Consider the following 19,039-nt stretch of genomic DNA (forward strand, 5'->3'; position numbering starts at 1 on the left):
CAGGCAAGGAGTCACAATTATCCCATACTTGGACGATCTCCTGATAAAGGTGAGATCAAAAGATCAATTACTGAAGAACATGTCACTCTCTCTGAGAGTGCTCCAGCAACACGGTTGGATTCTCAATCTGCCAAAGTCACAGTTGGTTCCAACAACTTGACTATCGTTCCTAGACATGATACTAGACACGGAACGAAAGAAGGTTTTTCTCCCGTTGGAAAAAGCCCAGGAACTCCAGAATATGGTCAGAGACCTGCTAAAGCCAAAAAGAGTGTCTGTTCATCAATGCACTCGGGTTCTGGGGAAAATGGTGGCAGCCTACGAGGCCATTCCCTTCGGCAGGTTCCATGCGAGGCCGTTTCAATGGGACCTTCTGGACAAGTGGTCCGGGTCCCATCTACAAATACATCAGAAAATAACACTGTCCCCCAGGGCCAGGGTGTCTCTCCTATGGTGGCTGCAAAGTGCTCACCTTCTAGAGGGTCGCAGGTTCGGCATTCAGGACTGGGTTCTGGTAACCACGGACGCGAGCCTCCGAGGATGGGGAGCAGTCACCCAAGGAAGAAACTTTCAAGGACTATGGTCAAGCCAGGAGTCCTGTCTGTGCACATCAACGTGCTGGAATTAAGGGCCATATACAACGGCCTTCGACAAGCGGAGGGTCTTCTTCGCAACCTACCGGTTCTGATTCAATTAGACAATGTCACAGCCGTGTCTCATGTGAACCGCCAAGGTGGGACAAGGAGCAGAGTCGCGATGGTGGAAGCTGGGCGGAAAATCACGTAAGCGTTCTGTCCGCTGTCTTCATTCCGGGAGTGGACAACTGGGAAGCAGACTTCCTCAGCAGACACGATCTCCATCCAGGAGAGTGGGGACTTCATCAAGAAGTCTTTGCAGAGATAACGGGTCTCTGGGGAGTTCCTCAAATAGACATGATGGCGCCACGCCTCAACAAGAAGCTTCGGAGGTACTGTGCCAGGTCCCGGGACCCTCAGGCAATAGCAGTAAACGCTCTGGTAACGCCATGGGTGTTCCAGTCGGTCTATGTGTTTCCTCCTCTGCCTCTCATCACAAAGGTGCTGAGGATCATAAGACGGAAAAGAGTACAGACAATACTCATTGTTCCAGACTAGCCTCGAAGGGCCTGGTACTCAGTTCTTCAGGAGATGCTCGCAGAAGATCCTTGGCCTTTTCCACTAAGGGAGAACCTGTTACAGCAGGGACCCTGCACGTTCCAAGACTTACCGCGGTTACGTTTGACGGCATGGCGGTTGAACGCCGGATCCTAGCTGAGAAGGGTATTCCGGAGGAGGTCATACCTACTCTAATAAAGGCTAGGAAAGAGGTGATGGCGAAACATTATCACCGTATCTGGAGGAAGTATGTATCTTGGTGTGAAGCCAAGAATGCTCCTACGGAAGATTTCCACCTGGGCCGTTTTCTCCACTTTCTACAGACAGGAGTGGATATGGGCCTGAAGTTAGGCTCTGTTAAGATACAGATTTCGGCCTTATCGATATTCTTTCAGAAGGAATTGGCTTCTCTTCCAGAAGTCCAGACTTTTGTGAAGGGAGTGCTACACATCCAGCCTCCTTTTGTGGCCCCAGTGGCGCCATGGGACCTAAACGTGGTGTTACAGTTCCTTAAATCACACTGGTTTGAACCCCTTAAAACGGTTGAGTTGAAATTTCTCACCTGGAAGGTGGTCATGTTATTGGCCTTAGCTTCGGCAAGGTGGGTGTCTGAATTGGCGGCATTGTCTCACAAGAGCCCCTACTTGATTTTTCATGTGGATAGAGCAGAATTGAGGACTCGTCCTCAATTTTTACCTAAGGTGGTGTCTTCATTTCTTATGAACCAACCTATCGTGGTGCCTGTGGCTACGAGTGACTTAGAGGATTCCATGTCCGTGGATGTAGTCAGGGCCTTAAAGATTTATGTAGCCAGGACGGCTAGAATTTGGAAAACAGAGGCTCTGTTTGTCCTGTATGCGGCCAACAAGATTGGCGCGCCTGCTTCAAAGCAGACTATTGCTTGCTGGATCTGTAACACGATTCAGCAGGCTTATGTTACGGCTGGATTGCAGTTACCACATTCAGTAAAGGCCCATTCCACTAGGAAGGTGGGCTCTTCTTGGGCGGCTGTCCGAGGCGTCTCGGCATTACAGCTTTGCCGAGCGGCGACTTGGTCGGTTTCAAACACTTTTGCTAAATTCTACAAGTTTGATACCCTGGCTGATGAGGACCTAGTATTTGCTCAGTCGGTGCTACAGAGTCATCCGCACTCTCCCGCTCGATTGGGAGCTTTGGTATAAACCCCATGGTCCTTACGGAGTCCCCAGCATCCTCTAGGACGTAAGAGAAAATAAGATTTTAAACCTACCGGTAAATCTTTTTCTCCTAGTCCGTAGAGGATGCTGGGCGCCCGTCCCAGCGCGGAAAATCTGCAAGACTTGTATATAGTTATTGCTTACATAAGGGTTATGTTACAGTTGGAATCGGCCTTGGACCGATGCTGTTGTTTGTTCATACTGTTAACTGGTTTTGGGTATTCCAGGTTATATGGTATGATTGGTGTGGGCTGGTATGAATCTTGCCCTTAGAGTAACAAAATCCTTTCCTCGTATTGTCCATCTCCTCTGGGCACGGTTCTCTGACTGAGGTCTGGAGGAGGGGCATAGAGGGTGGAGCCAGTACACACCCATACTAAAAGTGCCCATGTCTCCTGCGGAGCCAGTCTATACCCCATGGTCCTTACGGAGTCCCCAGCATCCTCTACGGACTAGGAGAAAAAGATTTACCGGTAGGTTTAAAATCTTATTTTTTCTATCCCCCGGTCCTTTACCGTAAAAGTGCCCGGAGCAGGGAGCACCGCCTTTTTAGAAAGGAGAGAGACTGAGACGTCTTCTGCTGGGGATTCTTCACAGAATTTCCTGCCTTCAGTGGCAAATGGGAAGGTATTTAAAAACCTTTTGGACACCTGATATTTTTTATATGGATTTCTCCAGGCTAATTTAAATAAATCATCCAATTCTTTAGAATCCGGGAAGGTGACAGTCAGTTTGTCTTGTGGGGGGAAAAATGACTGCTGATTAGTAACGTCCACCAGGGGGAGCTGTAACACATCCCGTATAGCCAATATAAGGGGTTCAATACCCTGTGTAGGAGTGGAGTCCCCGCTTATTGGGTCCCCATCATCCTGTATATCATCACCAGTATCTGATAGAAGTGCAGGTAAAGCACGTTTATGTGCACCTGTAGTGGACAGATGGGGATGTTTAGCAGCTAGATTTGCCACCGCTTGTTGCAGTTCCAGAGTTTTATTGGCATTAGCAGTGAGTTGAGATGACATATCAGACATCATAGTTTTGATAACCCCCAGCTAGGAGGGCTCTGGACTCCCCTAAATTGTTATCAGCATACTGTGATGACTGACTACATTGCTCACATGATATTGAGTCAGATGAGCTAGGGGAAAATCTAGCATTACATACACTGCATAACTTCTGTTTTACCATTGTGAAAAGAAAAACAGGTAAAATACACATACAACACAGCCTGAAACACAATACAAGCTTGCCCTATTGCATGTGAGAGGAGACACAGGAGAGAGGACACCAGCGCTACACAGCCCCAGTGAGGTTGTCAGCGTTTTATACAAATGACATTTGTGCACCAAATAGCGGCTCTCCCCCTCTACACTCTGTACCAGTGATCCAGCGAGTGACCGTTATGGAGGAGCTGTGTGAGGCTGCTGCTGCTTATGCAGAGGAAGGCGCCAAAATGCTGCTGAGCCCACTCTGATGTAGCTCCGCTATGGCGATGGAGCTATTGTGTATTTTTTTATACTGGCCAGGTCTCCTAAATGTTAGTAACCTCACATAAATGCTTGGTACCATGTAATAAGCCAGTATTACGCAGGGGTCAAAGCGGGTTCCCCCCAGGAGGGACCCGTACGCCTCACCCGCGCTGTTGCTGCACAGTGAACTGGGGGACCCCCCCTAGCGGGGTCCCCGGTGTGTACTCTCCACCGATGATCCCCTTAAGGCAGCGTTAGGGGTGTGCAGCATGCTGCGGCTGCGACAGCCAAGGCGCCATGCCCCGCTGAACAAACAGCCCGTCAGGACGGTGGTCCTGCAGCGGGGAAGGGGCTCTGCACCTCAAGAGGCCGGTGACCGTCCCCCCACTAACTCCCACGGTGCAGGTATGTTGTTGCCCAAGCAGCATACCAAAAGAAATAAAAGTTTAAAAGAAATTGAAGAAAAACTCTGGAGCTTGCAGAGTGTGCATCCTCTCCTGAGGGCACTTTTTTCTAAACTGACCTGTAGGAGGCATACAGGGGCGGAGCCAGCACACCCAGTTGTAGAAAGTTAAAGTGCACTGGCTCCTTTGGACCCATCTATACCCCATCGTACTAATTCTGTCCCCAATATCCCATATGGATGCTAGAGAAATTAGGTTATTGGCATACAACTTTTTTTGGGACCAAGCCAAATGTACAAATCTCAGGTATTCCCTACTCCACTGTGTTGAACAACTTTGCCCTAACTATGAGTTTGGTTGACTGCATATTGCTGTAAAGCAGTCTAAGGCAAACGTCTAAAATGGCACAAACAGCATGGAATTCTGGTTTCCTCTCACAATCCCCCCAAAATACTGGTAGGTTAACTGGCAAAAAAAATTAACCCTAGTGTGTGTGGTAGGTAATATAAACGCTACGCTCCACTGGGGCAGGGACTGACGTGAATGGCCAAATAATCTCTGTAAAGCGTTGGGGAATATGTGTGCGCTACATAAATAATGTGTAAATAAAACTAATGGAGACTGCACAGGTTTAATCAGAAAGCTGAAAAGCCTCTGGAGATTGCATTCAAAGCTTTCAAAACATGCTGCCAGATAAAGGAGTCCACAATGGAACATAGAAAACATTTCTAGCTAGAAATATACACTCATCAACTAAAAAAATAAGATTTTACTCACCGGTAAATCTATTTCTCGTAGTCCGTAGTGGATGCTGGGAACTCCGTAAGGACCATGGGGAATAGCGGCTCCGCAGGAGACTGGGCACAACTAAAGAAAGCTTTAGGACTACCTGGTGTGCACTGGCTCCTCCCACTATGACCCTCCTCCAGACCTCAGTTAGGATACTGTGCCCGGAAGAGCTGACACAATAAGGAAGGATTTTGAATCCCGGGTAAGACTCATACCAGCCACACCAATCACACCGTATAACTCGTGATACTATACCCAGTTAACAGTATGAAACATAACTGAGCCTCTCAACAGATGGCTCATAACAATAACCCTTTAGTTAGGCAATAACTATATACAAGTATTGCAGACAATCCGCACTTGGGATGGGCGCCCAGCATCCACTACGGACTACGAGAAATAGATTTACCGGTGAGTAAAATCTTATTTTCTCTGACGTCCTAGTGGATGCTGGGAACTCCGTAAGGACCATGGGGATTATACCAAAGCTCCCAAACGGGCGGGAGAGTGCGGATGACTCTGCATCACCGAATGAGAGAACTCAAGGTCCTCCTCAGCCAGGGTATCAAATTTGTAGAATTTTGCAAACGTGTTTGACCCTGACCAAGTAGCAGCTCGGCAAAGTTGTAAAGCCGAGACCCCTCGGGCAGCCGCCCAAGAAGAGCCCACCTTCCTCGTGGAATGGGCTTTTACTGATTTAGGATGCGGCAGTCCAGCCGCAGAATGCGCAAGCTGAATTGTGCTACAAATCCAGCGAGCAATCGTCTGCTTCGAAGCAGGAGCACCCAGCTTGTTGGGTGCATACAGGATAAATAGCGAGTCAGTTTTCCTGACTCCAGCCGTCCTGGAAACCTTAAATTTTCAAGGCCTTGACTACGTCCAGTAACTTGGAATCGTCCAAGTCCCTAGTAGCCGCAGGCACTACGATAGGTTGGTTCAAGTGAAACGCTGATACCACCTTAGGGAGAAACTGGGGACGAGTCCTCAATTCTGCCCTATCCATATGGAAAATCAGATAAGGGCTTTTACATGACAAAGCCGCCAATTCTGACACAAGCCTAGATGAAGCCAAGGCTAAAAGCATTACCACTTTCCTCGTGAGATATTTTAGATCCGCGGTTTTAAGTGGCTCGAACCAATGTGACTTTAGGAAACTCAACACCACGGTGAGATCCCAAGGTGCCACCGGAGACACAAAAAGAGGCTGAGTATGCAGCACTCCCTTAACAAAAGTCTGAACTTCAGGCAGTGAAGCCAGTTCTTTTTGGAAGAAAATGTACAGAGCCGAAATCTGGACCTTAATGGAAGCCAATTTTAGGCCCATAGTCACTCCTGACTGTAGGAAGTGCAGAAATTGACCCAGTTGAAATTCTTCTGTTGGGGCCTTTCTGGCCTCACACCAAGCAACATATTTTCACCATATGCGGTGATAATGTTGTGCGGTCACATCTTTCCTAGCCCCAATCAGCGTAGGAATGACTTCCTCCGGAATGCCTTTTTCCTTTAGGATCCGGTGTTCAACCGCCATGCCGCCAAACGCAGCCGCGGTAAGTCTTGGAACAGACAGGGCCCCTGCTGCAGCAGGTCCTGTCTGAGCGGCAGAGACCATGGGTCCTCTGAGATCATTTCTTGAAGTTCTGGGTACCAAGCTCTTCTTGGCCAATCCGGAACCATACACAAAGACTGGATATCTGCACACTCGTAATATGTTGTTTATTATATTATCTGTGAGTGTAAGTGGTTCATCACCATCCACTCACTTGATGAACCCCTAATATTGTATCACATATATTGTTTAGTATATATTATCAGGGGGTGCTGTCAACTACAGTGTATTGAGACAAGAGTATGGGAGGAAAAAACAGAAGGAAATCTGTATTGTTGACGCACTTAGAGAGTATGGATTTATTTAAAACATAACCTTTATTCGATATACATTAAAATACGTTTACATATTTGTCCTGAGCTACCGTGAAACATAAGAGTTAAAATCACAATACTAACGAATAAGTGAAAAGACTGAAAAAATAAGTGAATAAAGAATTAAAAAGCGTGTCCATGTGTGTTTTTCATTTAATTGCTGGAAGTTGTTATAATAACTTGTGTATTAATTATCTTTATCCAATATAATGAGGGTTTATCACAAGTTATTAGTATTTGGAACCCACTGTACTGTATTAATAATTCGGACAGACAGACTTCATGTGTATATATTCTTCACTCCATAGAGGTTATCAACTAAAGGATACTCTCCAGATGCGGAGACTACGGGGTCAAATATATGTATATACATAGGAGGTTAGCTACACTTATGTGTTATTGATATAATCTCAATTTCCCATAGTTGGAATCACAAGTCTCTATAAAAGATATAAATCTCTATATATCAGGAGTCCTTCACATTAATCATCTATACCCATGCAAAGTACACTGTATATGTGAGCCAGGTTATCCCCAAAGGTTATAGTGATATCCACCCCGTGGAAGGCAGCCAACATGTATTAGGGGTATGGCAGCCCCAATTTTATAATGAATTGTTGATATTCAAAGGTATTGTAGCTTCAATTATGTTTAGAGGTTAAGCAGCCTCATTTTACTGAAAAAAATACTTATGTTAAGGGTATAATAGCCCAATTTATGAAAAGCAGCTGATGTACGTTAGGGGTGTGGCAGCCCCAATTTTATAAGAGATTGTTGATGTTCATGGGGTGTGTTGGCCCCAATTATGTTTAGGGGTTTGGCAGCCCCACTTTTCCCGGGAATAACTTATATGTACATTAGGGGTATGGCAGCCCCAATTTTATAAGGGATTGCTGATGTTCTAGGGGTATGTTAGCCCCAATTCTATTTAGGGGTTTGGCAGCCCCACTTTTCTAGGAATTTGCTTTTATTAGGGGTGTAGCAGCCCCAATTTTCTAGAGAGCAATCTGCTTAGAGACGCAGCTTATTTCCTGTGCGTTTGTATCCAAGCTCTGGGTGTAAAGTGGCCCACATACACAGTAGACTAATATGAATGAAATAAAGATTGACAGATATAGCGTTTTTTTTATATTCATATAGTGTAATACATATACATGATTGTGCTCAAGCTACCTCTGACATAGAGAAATTGATCAGTCGTTTCTAATAAATTTATTACATCTATCAGAAATCCTGATATATAGCCAATGTGTGAAAGGACCTATATAGGTGTCTTAAGAGATATATACCATAATATCATGTATTTCAATTGTCACTTGTGTCCTAGTCAGATCACTATGACTGTTTTGATAATCGTATATGTTATAGGGTTTAGAATTTTAACATAGCTTTTATTGCTAATAGCTGCTTCACTAATCTTTTGGAATATATAGCTATCACCTGGCTCCTATATGTTGCCAATTAAATTGCTACAAAATGTTATACTCAGTGTATTGAGTTAAGCATCACTATTTCTGGCTTTACAAATTTGCCAACTCACTTCTATGTAGCAATATTGTGTTAGTCTTATCTCAGCTTCTAAATTCTATAGAAATGTTGCATATACAGTTACAGCTACTGCTGAGATTTGTAGCTATTGGCACAGTGTCTGAGATTACTGACACATCTCCAGCTGTCCAAGCAGTTGGAATGGGTTAGGCTGCAGCTTAATACAGTCTCCTTATTCTTGAAGACTGTTATTTGTCACTCTATTTAACATTGATATCTGTATATTGAGCAGTAATTATCTTATCATGCAATCTATGTATTCAGCCCTATACAGTCTCATATCCCTATCGCTGGGAACTTGCGGCTGACCTCCTATAATTGTTCCTATAGCGGCATCATAGCACTACACATAATGAATCTCAATCTTCAAACCTCTATTGGTAAGGTTCCCTATTATACAAACTTCCAACTAATATTCTAAAGTCATAGTATCTATATTAAGTCATTTGACATTAGAACACATGTGGAACCACGAGTATAGTTCTTACTCCTCTCTTTCTTATTATTCTCAGTACCTTAGGTATGAGAGGCAGAGGAGGGAACACATACACCGACTGGTACACCCACGGTGTCACCAGAGCGTCCCCAGCTATCGCCTGAGGGTCCCTTGACCTGGCGCAATATCTTTTTAGCTTTTTGTTGAGGCGGGACGCCATCATGTCCACCTGTGGCCTTTCCCAATGGTGTACAATCATTTGGAAGACTTCTGGATGAAGTCCCCACTCTCCCGGGTGGAGGTAGTGTCTGCTGAGAAAATCTGCTTCCCAGTTGTCCACTCCGGGAATGAACACTGCTGACAGTGCTAACACATGATTTTCCGCCCATCGGAGAATCCTTGTGGCTTCTGCCATCGCCATCCTGCTTCTTGTGCCGCCCTGTTGGTTTACATGGGCGACCGCCGTGATGTTGTCTGACTGAATCAGTACCGGCTGGTTTTGAAGCAGGGGTCTTGCTTGACTTAGGGCATTGTAAATGGCCCTCAGTTCCAGAATGTTTATGTGTAGGGAAATCTCCTGATTCGACCATAGTCCCTGGAAGTTTTTTCCCTGTGTGACTGCCCCCCAGCCTCGAAGGCTGGCATCCGTGGTCACCAGAACCCAGACCTGTATGCCGAATCTGCGGCCCTCTCGAAGATGAGCACCCTGCAGTCACCATGGCAGAGATACCCTGGTCCTTGGAGACAGGGTTATCAGCCGATGCATCTGAAGATGCGATCCGGACCACTTGTCCAACAGGTCCCACTGAAAAGCTCTTGCATGGAACCTGCCGAATGGCATTGCTTCGTAGGAAGCTACCATTTTTCCCAGGACTCACGTGCAGTGATGCACCGACACCTGTTTTGGTTTCAGGAGGCCTCTGACTAGAGATGACAGCTCCTCTGCTTTCTCCTCCGGGAGAAACACTTTTTTTCTGATCTGTGTCCAGAACCATCCCCAGGAACAGTAGGCGTGTCGTAGGAACCAGCTGTGCTGTTGAAGCACTTCCCGAGATAGTGCAACCCAGACCAATAACTGCTCCTTGGACCTCGCCTTTATCAGGAGATCGTCCAAGTACGGGATAATTAAAAACTCCCTTTTTTTGAAGGAGTATCATCATTTCGGCCATTACCGTGGTAAATACTCTCGGTGCCGTGGACAGACCGAACGGCAACGTCTGGAATTGGTAACGACAAACCTGTACCACAAAACTGAGGTACTCCTGGTGAGGATGGTAAATGGGGACATACAGGTAAGCATCCTTGATGTCCAGAGAGACCATGTAATCTCCCTCGTCCAGGCTTGCAATAACCGCCCTGAGCGATTTCATTTTTAACTTGAACCTTCATATATAAGTGTTCAAGGATTTCAATTTTAGAATGGGTTTCACCGAACCGTCTGGTTTCGGTACCACAACATTGTGGAATAGTAACCCCGGCCTTGTTGAAGGAGGGGTACCTTGATTTTCACCTGCTGGAAGTACAGCTTGCTGATTTGAGGTAACGGCGAGAGGGAGTCGCCTCGAACTCCAGCTTGTATCCCTGTGATACTACATGCAGAACCCAGGGATCCACCTGTGAGCGAGCCCACTGGACGCTGAAGTTCTCGAGACGCGCCCACCACCGCACCTGGCTACACCTGTGGAGCCCCCGCGTCATGCGGTGGACTCAGAGGAAGCGGGGGAAGAATTTTGATCCTGGGAACTGGCTGACTGGTGCAGCTTTTTCCCTCTTCCCTTGTCTCTGTGCAGAAAGGAAGCGCCTTTGACCCGCTTGCTTTTCTGAAGCCGAAAGGACTGTACCTGATAATACAGTGCTTTCTTAGGCTGTGAGGAAAACCTGAGGTAAAATTTTTTTCTTCCCAGCTGTTGCTGTGGATACGAGGTCCCAGAGACCATCCCCAAACAATTCCTCACTCTTATAAGGCAGAATCTCTATGTGCCTTTTAAATTCAGCATCACCTGTCCAGTGCCGGGTCTCTAATACCTTCCTGGCAGAATGGACATTGCATTAATTCAGGATGCCAGCCGGCAAAATATCCCTCTGTGCATCCCTCATATATAAGACGACGTCTTTAATATGCTCTTATGTTAGTAAAATAGTATCCCTGTCTGACAGGGTCACAGACCACGCTGCAGCAGCACTATCCATGCTGAGGCAATTGCAGGTCTCAGTCTAGTACCGGAGTGTGTAAATACAGACTTCAGGATAGCCTCCTGCTTTTTATCAGCAGGTACCTTCAAAGTGGCCGTATCCTAAGACGGCAGTGCCACCTTTTTTGACAAACGTGTGAGCGCCTTATCCACCCTAGGGGATATCTCCCAGCATAACCTATCCTCTGGCGGGAAAGGGTACGCCATCAGTAACTTTTTAGAAATTACCAGTTTCTTATCGGGGGAACCCACGCTTTTTCACACACTTCATTCACTCATCTGATGGGGGAACAAAACACTGCCTGCTTTTCCTCCCCAAACATAAAACCCTTTTTTTTTTTAGTGGTACTTGGGTTAATATCAGAAATGTGTAACACATTTTTTATTGCCGGGATCATGCAACGGATGTTCCTAGTGGATTGTGTATTTGTCTCAACCTCGTCGACACTGGAGTCAGACTCCGTGTCGACATCTGTGTCTGCCATCTGAGGTAACGGGCGTTTTTTGAGCCCCTGATGGCCTTTGAGACGCCTGGGCAGGCGCGGGCTGAGAAGCCGGCTGTCCCACAGCTGTTACGTCATCCAGCCTTTTATGTAAGGAGTTGACACTGTCGGTTAATACCTTCCACCTATCCATCCACTCTGGTGTCGGCCCCACAGGGGCGACATCACATTTATCGGCATCTGCTCCGCCTCCACATAAGCCTCCTCATCAAACATGTCGACACAGCCGTACCGACACACCGCACACACACAGGGAATGCTCTTACTGAGGACAGGACCCCACAAAGCCCTTTGGGGAGACAGAGAGAGAGTATGCCAGCACACACCAGAGCGCTATATAATGTAGGGATTAACACTATAACTGAGTGAATTTTCCCCAATAGCTGCTTGTATAAACAATATTGCGCCTAAATTTAGTGCCCCCCCCTCTCTTTAACCCTTTGAGCCTGAAAACTACAGGGGAGAGCCTGGGGAACTATCTTCCAGCTGCACTGTGAAGAGAAAATGGCGCCAGTGTGCTGAGGGAGATAGCCCCACCCCTTTTTCGGCTGACTTTTCTCCCGCTTTTTTATGGATTCTGGCAGGGGTATTTATCACATATATAGCCTCTGGGACTATATATTGTGATTATTTTGCCAGCCAAGGTCTTAATATTGCTGCTCAGGGCGCCCCCCCCCAGCGCCCTGCACCCATCAGTGACCGGAGTGTGAGGTGTGCATGAGGAGCAATGGCGTACAGCTGCAGTGCTGTGCGCTACCTTGGTGAAGACTGAAGTCTTCTGCCGCTGATTTTCCGGAACACTTCTTGCTTCTGGCTCTGTAAGGGGGCCGGCGGCACGGCTCCGGGACCGAACATCAAGGCCGGTTCCTGCGGTCGATCCCTCTGGAGCTAATGGTGTCCAGTAGCCTAAGAAGCCCAAGCTACCACCAGTTAGGTAGGTTTGCTTCTTCTCCCCTTAGTCCCTCGCTGCAGTGAGTCTGTTGCCAGCAGATCTCACTGTAAAATAAAAAACCTAAATATACTTTCTTTCTAGGAGCTCAGGAGAGCCCCTAGTGTGCATCCAGCTCAGCCGGGCACAAGATTCTAACTGAGGTCTGGAGGAGGGTCATAGTGGGAGGAGCCAGTGCACACCAGGTAGTCCTAAAGCTTTCTTTAGTTGTGCCCAGTCTCCTGCGGAGCCGCTATTCCCCATGGTCCTTACGGCGTTCCCAGCATCCACTAGGACGTCAGAGAAAAGGGTCTTTTTAGCCATTATGGACAGAGACCTCACAATAATTAGCATCCTTGAGTATGGAGACTGATCAGGGAATATAACTTAGGGCAAACTTTTTTTTTATGAAATAAGTCCTCCTAAAATACTGCAACAGTAAGGCAGAGCAGTGCACAACGTAAAAGTACATACCTATAGATGAGAAAACACAAAGCTACAAACACTGACTGGGATGTAGTGCCCCAAGCAGAGCATCTGCCTATATCCAACAATGGATCTACAACCCTTGTGAAAGCCTTCATAACTGCAGCAAAAATGCTCTAGATTAGATTTAGGGGTACATTTACTAAGCAGTGATAAGAGCGGAGAAGTGAGCCAGTGGAGAAATTTCCCCATCAACCAATCAGCAGCTCTGTATCATTTTATAGTATGCAAATTATAGATGTTACTTCAGTGCTGATTGGTTGCCATGGGCAACTTCTCCACTGGCTCACTTCTCCGCTCTTATCACTGCTTAGTAAATGTACCCCTTAGTCAGCAATAGCAGGTTAATAAAGTGGTATTACCTTCTCCCATAACTGCTTTTCTTCCAGATGCATTAGCATGTTTAAAATGTAGGTGATGTGTGGTGGTCCACTTAGCTCCAGTATATCTTCATTTAGTGGAACACCACCAGGCCATTCAGCCAACAGTGATGCCAGAACATGTCGAGCATATATTACAGTTGTAGCCTCATTCACATGGTACAGGTAATCCCGTAATGCTATTTTACTGCGTGAGTCAAGCTCCTTGCGGAGGAGAATGGAGCTCTTGGTGCGCCTTTGCTTGGCATAGCTGAGCTGAAGGTCACTTTCACTTGTAACAATAAGTTTTTGGCTGACTGGGTTGGACTCATCTGTGGCTTTTTCACATTGCACAGGTTTCAACTGCAAAACAGCAAAAAAAGTAAAAGGATCTTTATTCCAGTTTCTCAATCTCATGGCATTTGACTAGCTATTTATGTCAAATCATTCTTCTGCTTCTCTTTAGTGGACCAATGTATAGATATTAGATGTCACCAAGTTGTGTGCCCATGTAGCACAATGAGGTTGCAAACCAATGGCTTTCTAATAGTTCACAGAAATCCTAGGCGACTTGAATAATATCCAATAGGGGGGTGCACAATTCCCGATACACAAAGGTTTTCCCTACTGAGCACTGAAGTGATGACACCAGAACTCACTGTTAAATACAGATATTACTTAGTAGCATTCATACGGATATCTTTGAACATATAAACTATATTCTGTAAAATTTGATCATTTATACTTGGAGACCTTTGAAGTCACTTATGTCAAATAACTCACGTGAACATGTTCTGTAACTAAGGCCCAGGTTTATCAAGCCTTGCAGAGTGATAAATACCACGGTGATAAAGTACCAGCCAATCAGCTCCCAGCTGTCATTTTTAAAACACAGCCTGTGACATGGAAGTTAGGAGCTAATTGGCTGGTACTTTATCACCGTGCTATTTATCACTCTCTAAGGTTTGATAAATGGGGGCCTAAATGGCTAAACCATCATTAAAACTAAAACAGATATCAGGATCACCTCATACAAGCAATTCTCTCCCTTAAATGGAGTGGCACTGCTGTTACTGTAAAATAAACAGTATATCAGCTATAATCTAGTTATGACTAAAGCATCTAGACAACTGCTAAACTTGACTATCTGTTTTTAATCCATAACACTTTGTATCACAGACATTATCACAGTAAGACACACCAGGCAGGGCGGGATGATCATATCGGTGTCTGTCACATTCAACAGTTGTTCCTCTTGTTTTAAAGACTTGAGAGGCTGCCATTTTTGTGCCATCTTCTTGACTCTCTCATCGATTACACCAGAGTTTTCATCAAATCTTTAAAGAAAATAGGATTAAAAACTAGTTCTTAACTTTCCTAGTAAACCACTTCATTTTGTACTCTGTTGGTGTCCCCATACAAATTGGACAGCATTAAAATAACATAGATGCTAAAATGCCATTTATAAACAGAGTGGAAACATAGTGGGCAGGATATACTAAACCAAACTGGGTCACTCTGCGCATGCGCAGATGGACTTCTGGGTCATAAACCCAAAAGTCCAGTGACCGGCACTGATTGCAAAAGATAGCTCTTATTAGGAGAGCTGTTATTTGAGGTACTAATCGCATATGTTGTTACATATGCAATTAATATCAATGCGATGTTTGGTGGAATGTACCAGAGGAGGTTAGTAAATCCCTCCTAAAGTCTGTTATAGCAGAATAAATAAAATACATATACAGTACTGCTCTAAAACAAGAATTATGTGCTAAATAAATTTCATATACTCACTGAAGGAAGAACTGATCAAACCTTGTAAAGTGGAGGTGTGGCCTATAGCAACCAACCAGACTCCAGATATAGCCCTGAACAATCTGCGACCCTCAATCTAATTATATGTGAACATAATGGGAGCCCCAGAATGGGCTGCTACCGTGGTGCTGTTTATTTTTTAATGCTGTGTTCATTATTATTTTCTGCACCTGATACTAAGGAAGGAGGTGAGACATTACCTAATGGAATAAGCAAAAATGAATTTAGCAAATTAATTTCATTTAAAACATAAGTTAAGGAAATACAGAGATTTCCTTATTTGCCTGTCAACATCAACTGTCTGCTTTCTACTGTGTATAAGATAACTTTTTAATTTATTTTCACTCCCATGTCAGAACCAGACTGGACTCTAAAGCAAGGTTTTGCATTCAAGGCACATAAGCTCACTTTCATTTACATGTCTGAAGCAAAAAAGAAAATCATCCTCCTTTGCTTGGGTACTTACCGGTTATGATCAGTTTTGAGGTTAATGTTCTCTAGATATTTGCAGAGCTCTTTCTGTTTGGTCTGCTGTATGCATTCTGGTCTGTCCCTGCGTGCCTGCCCAGCTCTGCTGGTTTGTTATAGTCTTTTGTTATTCCAGGTGGGCTTGGTGGAGCTTGTGTGGGGGCCTACATACGTGTCCTCAAACATCCAGCCTCAATATGCCGCTCACTGTGCCACGACGCCTGTATCTGCATACACAACACTACATTACAGAGTGTACCTAGAAAACACTGTAGCGTAGCATTTCGTATGCAGATACAGCCGTGATTGCACACAGAATATAGGCATGCCGTATATCATTTTAATCAGCAAAAGCTGCTGGTGCGTCCTATAGTTTTGCGAATAATACACATTTTAATAGAAAAAGTTGCACCAAAAAGACGCTCGGTGCTACCTAGTCATGCCACTGCATGGTGTTACTAGAAAGGCTGTTTAACGTGCCAGGAAGCCAGATGTAGGTGGACACATCTGTAGATAGAGGAGTGTTTGGCTGTTCGGGGTTTATAAGGTATGGCGAAGTTGGAGTTTAGTATACAGTTGGGGTGGGGGTGGGTGGGTTTCCATAGCTGGGGTTTGTTTAATGGCACCACTAATGGTCTTACAGTAGTGGGTGCAAAATAGCGAGTACAGAGGCAATGCAGGAGGACAAGTTTCTATAGTTTTGTGATGGTATTGCTGCAAAGGTGAAGAAATGTGTTGCTACAGGGGGAAAGGGGAATGTTTTGCTACATAAGATGGCCACACCCATCATGGTGGCGCATCATGGACTTTTTAATAATGCTGCAAGCCCTCTTTCACTAATAAATGGTAAATATTTTACATGTTTAAGTAAATTTTTATTGTGGCCTTTTTAAAAGAGTACGATCTCCCAATGCAGCCCCTAGAGAAAAGGTTGTGCTCTCCTGATAGAACATTCTATAAACAGATAGCTAGAATTTGATTTGGTTGATATGGACAACACTTCCACTTCTTCTCTTTAAGGGGGTACACACGGAGCGATGTTCACTTAAAAAATTTTTTTTAAATGTGTTTATTGAAACATAAAACACAGGTAACATATGAGAGTACGACATGGAGCCAAACTGGTAATACAGTCTATAGCATACATCTATAGCAGGTGAAAACATAGTGGACATATAATCAATAATGAAAAGGGTAAAGCATACAATACCAGAAGAGACAATGCATACTAAATAAGAGGAGAACACCTTTCTCTAATACCTCCATATTGTACCATGTTGTTAACCATACACCTGACAAACTTTTTCCCTAGTAGTTAGCGGTAAGGTGACCAAATAGGGTAGCCAGACTTCAAAAAACTTTGGAGCTCTAGTTTCTGCATCCAATGAACATTCAATCCAATCCATTTTGTAGAGAAATTATAAACGACTAGTCATAATGGATATCGGGATGGGGTCGGCCTTAATCCACTGTGACAAGATTGATTTTTTTTTAGACACAACAGCAACTCTAGCTAGCAAAAGTCGTACACCTTTCGATAAACGAAGAGAGGGGGAGTGATCATTCCATAAAGCCCAGGACTTATGTATTGAAAATAAGAATTTACTTACCGATAATTCTATTTCTCGGAGTCCGTAGTGGATGCTGGGGTTCCTGAAAGGACCATGGGGAATAGCGGCTCCGCAGGAGACAGGGCACAAAAGTAAAGCTTTTCCGATCAGGTGGTGTGCACTGGCTCCTCCCCCTATGACCCTCCTCCAGACTCCAGTTAGGTACTGTGCCCGGACGAGCGTACACAATAAGGGAGGAATTTTGAATCCCGGGTAAGACTCATACCAGCCACACCAATCACACCGTACAACTTGTGATCTAAACCCAGTTAACAGTATGATAACAAAAGGAGCCTCTGAAAGACGGCTTCCTACAACAATAACCCGATTTTTGTAACAATAACTATGTACAAGTATTGCAGAATAATCCGCACTTGGGATGGGCGCCCAGCATCCACTACGGACTCCGAGAAATAGAATTATCGGTAAGTAAATTCTTATTTTCTCTATCGTCCTAGTGGATGCTGGGGTTCCTGAAAGGACCATGGGGATTATACCAAAGCTCCCAAACGGGCGGGAGAGTGCGGATGACTCTGCAGCACCGAATGAGAGAACTCCAGGTCCTCTTTTTGCCAGGGTATCAAATTTGTAGAATTTTACAAACGTGTTCTCCCCCGACCACGTAGCTGCTCGGCAGAGTTGTAATGCCGAGACCCCTCGGGCAGCCGCCCAAGATGAGCCCACCTTCCTTGTGGAATGGGCATTTACATATTTTTTTTTTGCTGTGGCAAGCCTGCCACAGAATGTGCAAGCTGAATTGTACTACAAATCCAACGAGCAATAGTCTGCTTAGAAGCAGGAGCACCCAGCTTGTTGGGTGCATACAGGATAAACAGCAAGTCAGATTTCCTGACTCCAGCCGACCTGGAAACTATATTTTCAGGGCCCTGACAACATCCAGCAACTTGGAGTCCTCCAAGTCCCTAGTAGCCGCAGGTACCACAATAAGCTGGTTCAGGTGAAACGCTGACACCACCTTAGGGAGAAACTGGGGACGAGTCCACAGCTTTGCTCTGTCCGAATGGACAATCAGATATGGCTTTGTGAGATAAAGCCGCCAATTCTGACACTCGCCTGGCCGAGGTCAGGACCAACAGCATGGTCGCTTTCCATGTGAGATATATCAAATCCACAGATTTGAGTTGTTAAAACCAATGTGATTTTAGGAATCCCAAACTACGTTGAGATCGCCCAGTGCCACTGGAGACATCAAAAAGGGGGTTGTATATGCAGTACTCCCTTAACAACTTCTGGACTTCAGGAACTGAAGCCAATTTCTTTCTGGAAGAAAATCGACCGGTCGAAATTTGAACCTTAATGGACCCCAATTTGAGACCCATATACACTCCTGTTTGCAGGAAATGTAGGAATTAACCTAGTTGAAATTCTTCCGTGGAGCCTTCCTGGCCTCACACCATGGAACACATTTTCACCTAAGCAGTGATAATGTTGTGCGGTCACCTCCTTCCTGGCTCTGACCAGGGTAGGGATGACCTCTTCCGGAATGCCTTTTTCCCTTAGGATCCGGCGTTCACCCGTCAACGCGGCTGCGGTAAGTCATGGAACAGACATGATTCTTGCTGAATCAAGATCCTTTCTAGTATCTCTTGAAGTTCCGGGTACCAAGTTCTTCTTGGCCAAACCGGAGCCACGAGTATAGTTCTTACTCCTCTCCTTCCTATCATTCTCCATACACTGGGTATGAAAGGCAGAGGAGGGAACACATACACCGACTGGTACACCCACGGTGTTACCAGAGCGTCCCAGCTATTGCCTGAGGGTC

General features: G+C 45.3%; 1 protein-coding gene across 3 annotated transcripts in view; it reads right to left on the reverse strand.

Annotated features, from left to right (window-relative positions):
* ZZEF1 (zinc finger ZZ-type and EF-hand domain containing 1) overlaps positions 1-19,039 on the reverse strand; it is a 404,243-nt gene that overhangs the window by 37,074 nt on the left and 348,130 nt on the right. For all 3 annotated transcript variants that reach the window (XM_063953702.1, XM_063953701.1, XM_063953700.1), the window contains exons 47-48: positions 14,565-14,700; positions 13,367-13,726 (exon numbers count right to left, since the gene is read on the reverse strand). In XM_063953702.1, the coding sequence (XP_063809772.1) occupies positions 13,367-13,726; positions 14,565-14,700 (496 nt within the window). The remainder of the gene's footprint in view (positions 1-13,366; positions 13,727-14,564; positions 14,701-19,039) is intronic.

The sequence above is a fragment of the Pseudophryne corroboree genome, chromosome 2 (assembly GCF_028390025.1).
Source record: "Pseudophryne corroboree isolate aPseCor3 chromosome 2, aPseCor3.hap2, whole genome shotgun sequence".
In the NCBI taxonomy this organism is placed as follows: Eukaryota; Metazoa; Chordata; class Amphibia; order Anura; family Myobatrachidae; genus Pseudophryne; species Pseudophryne corroboree.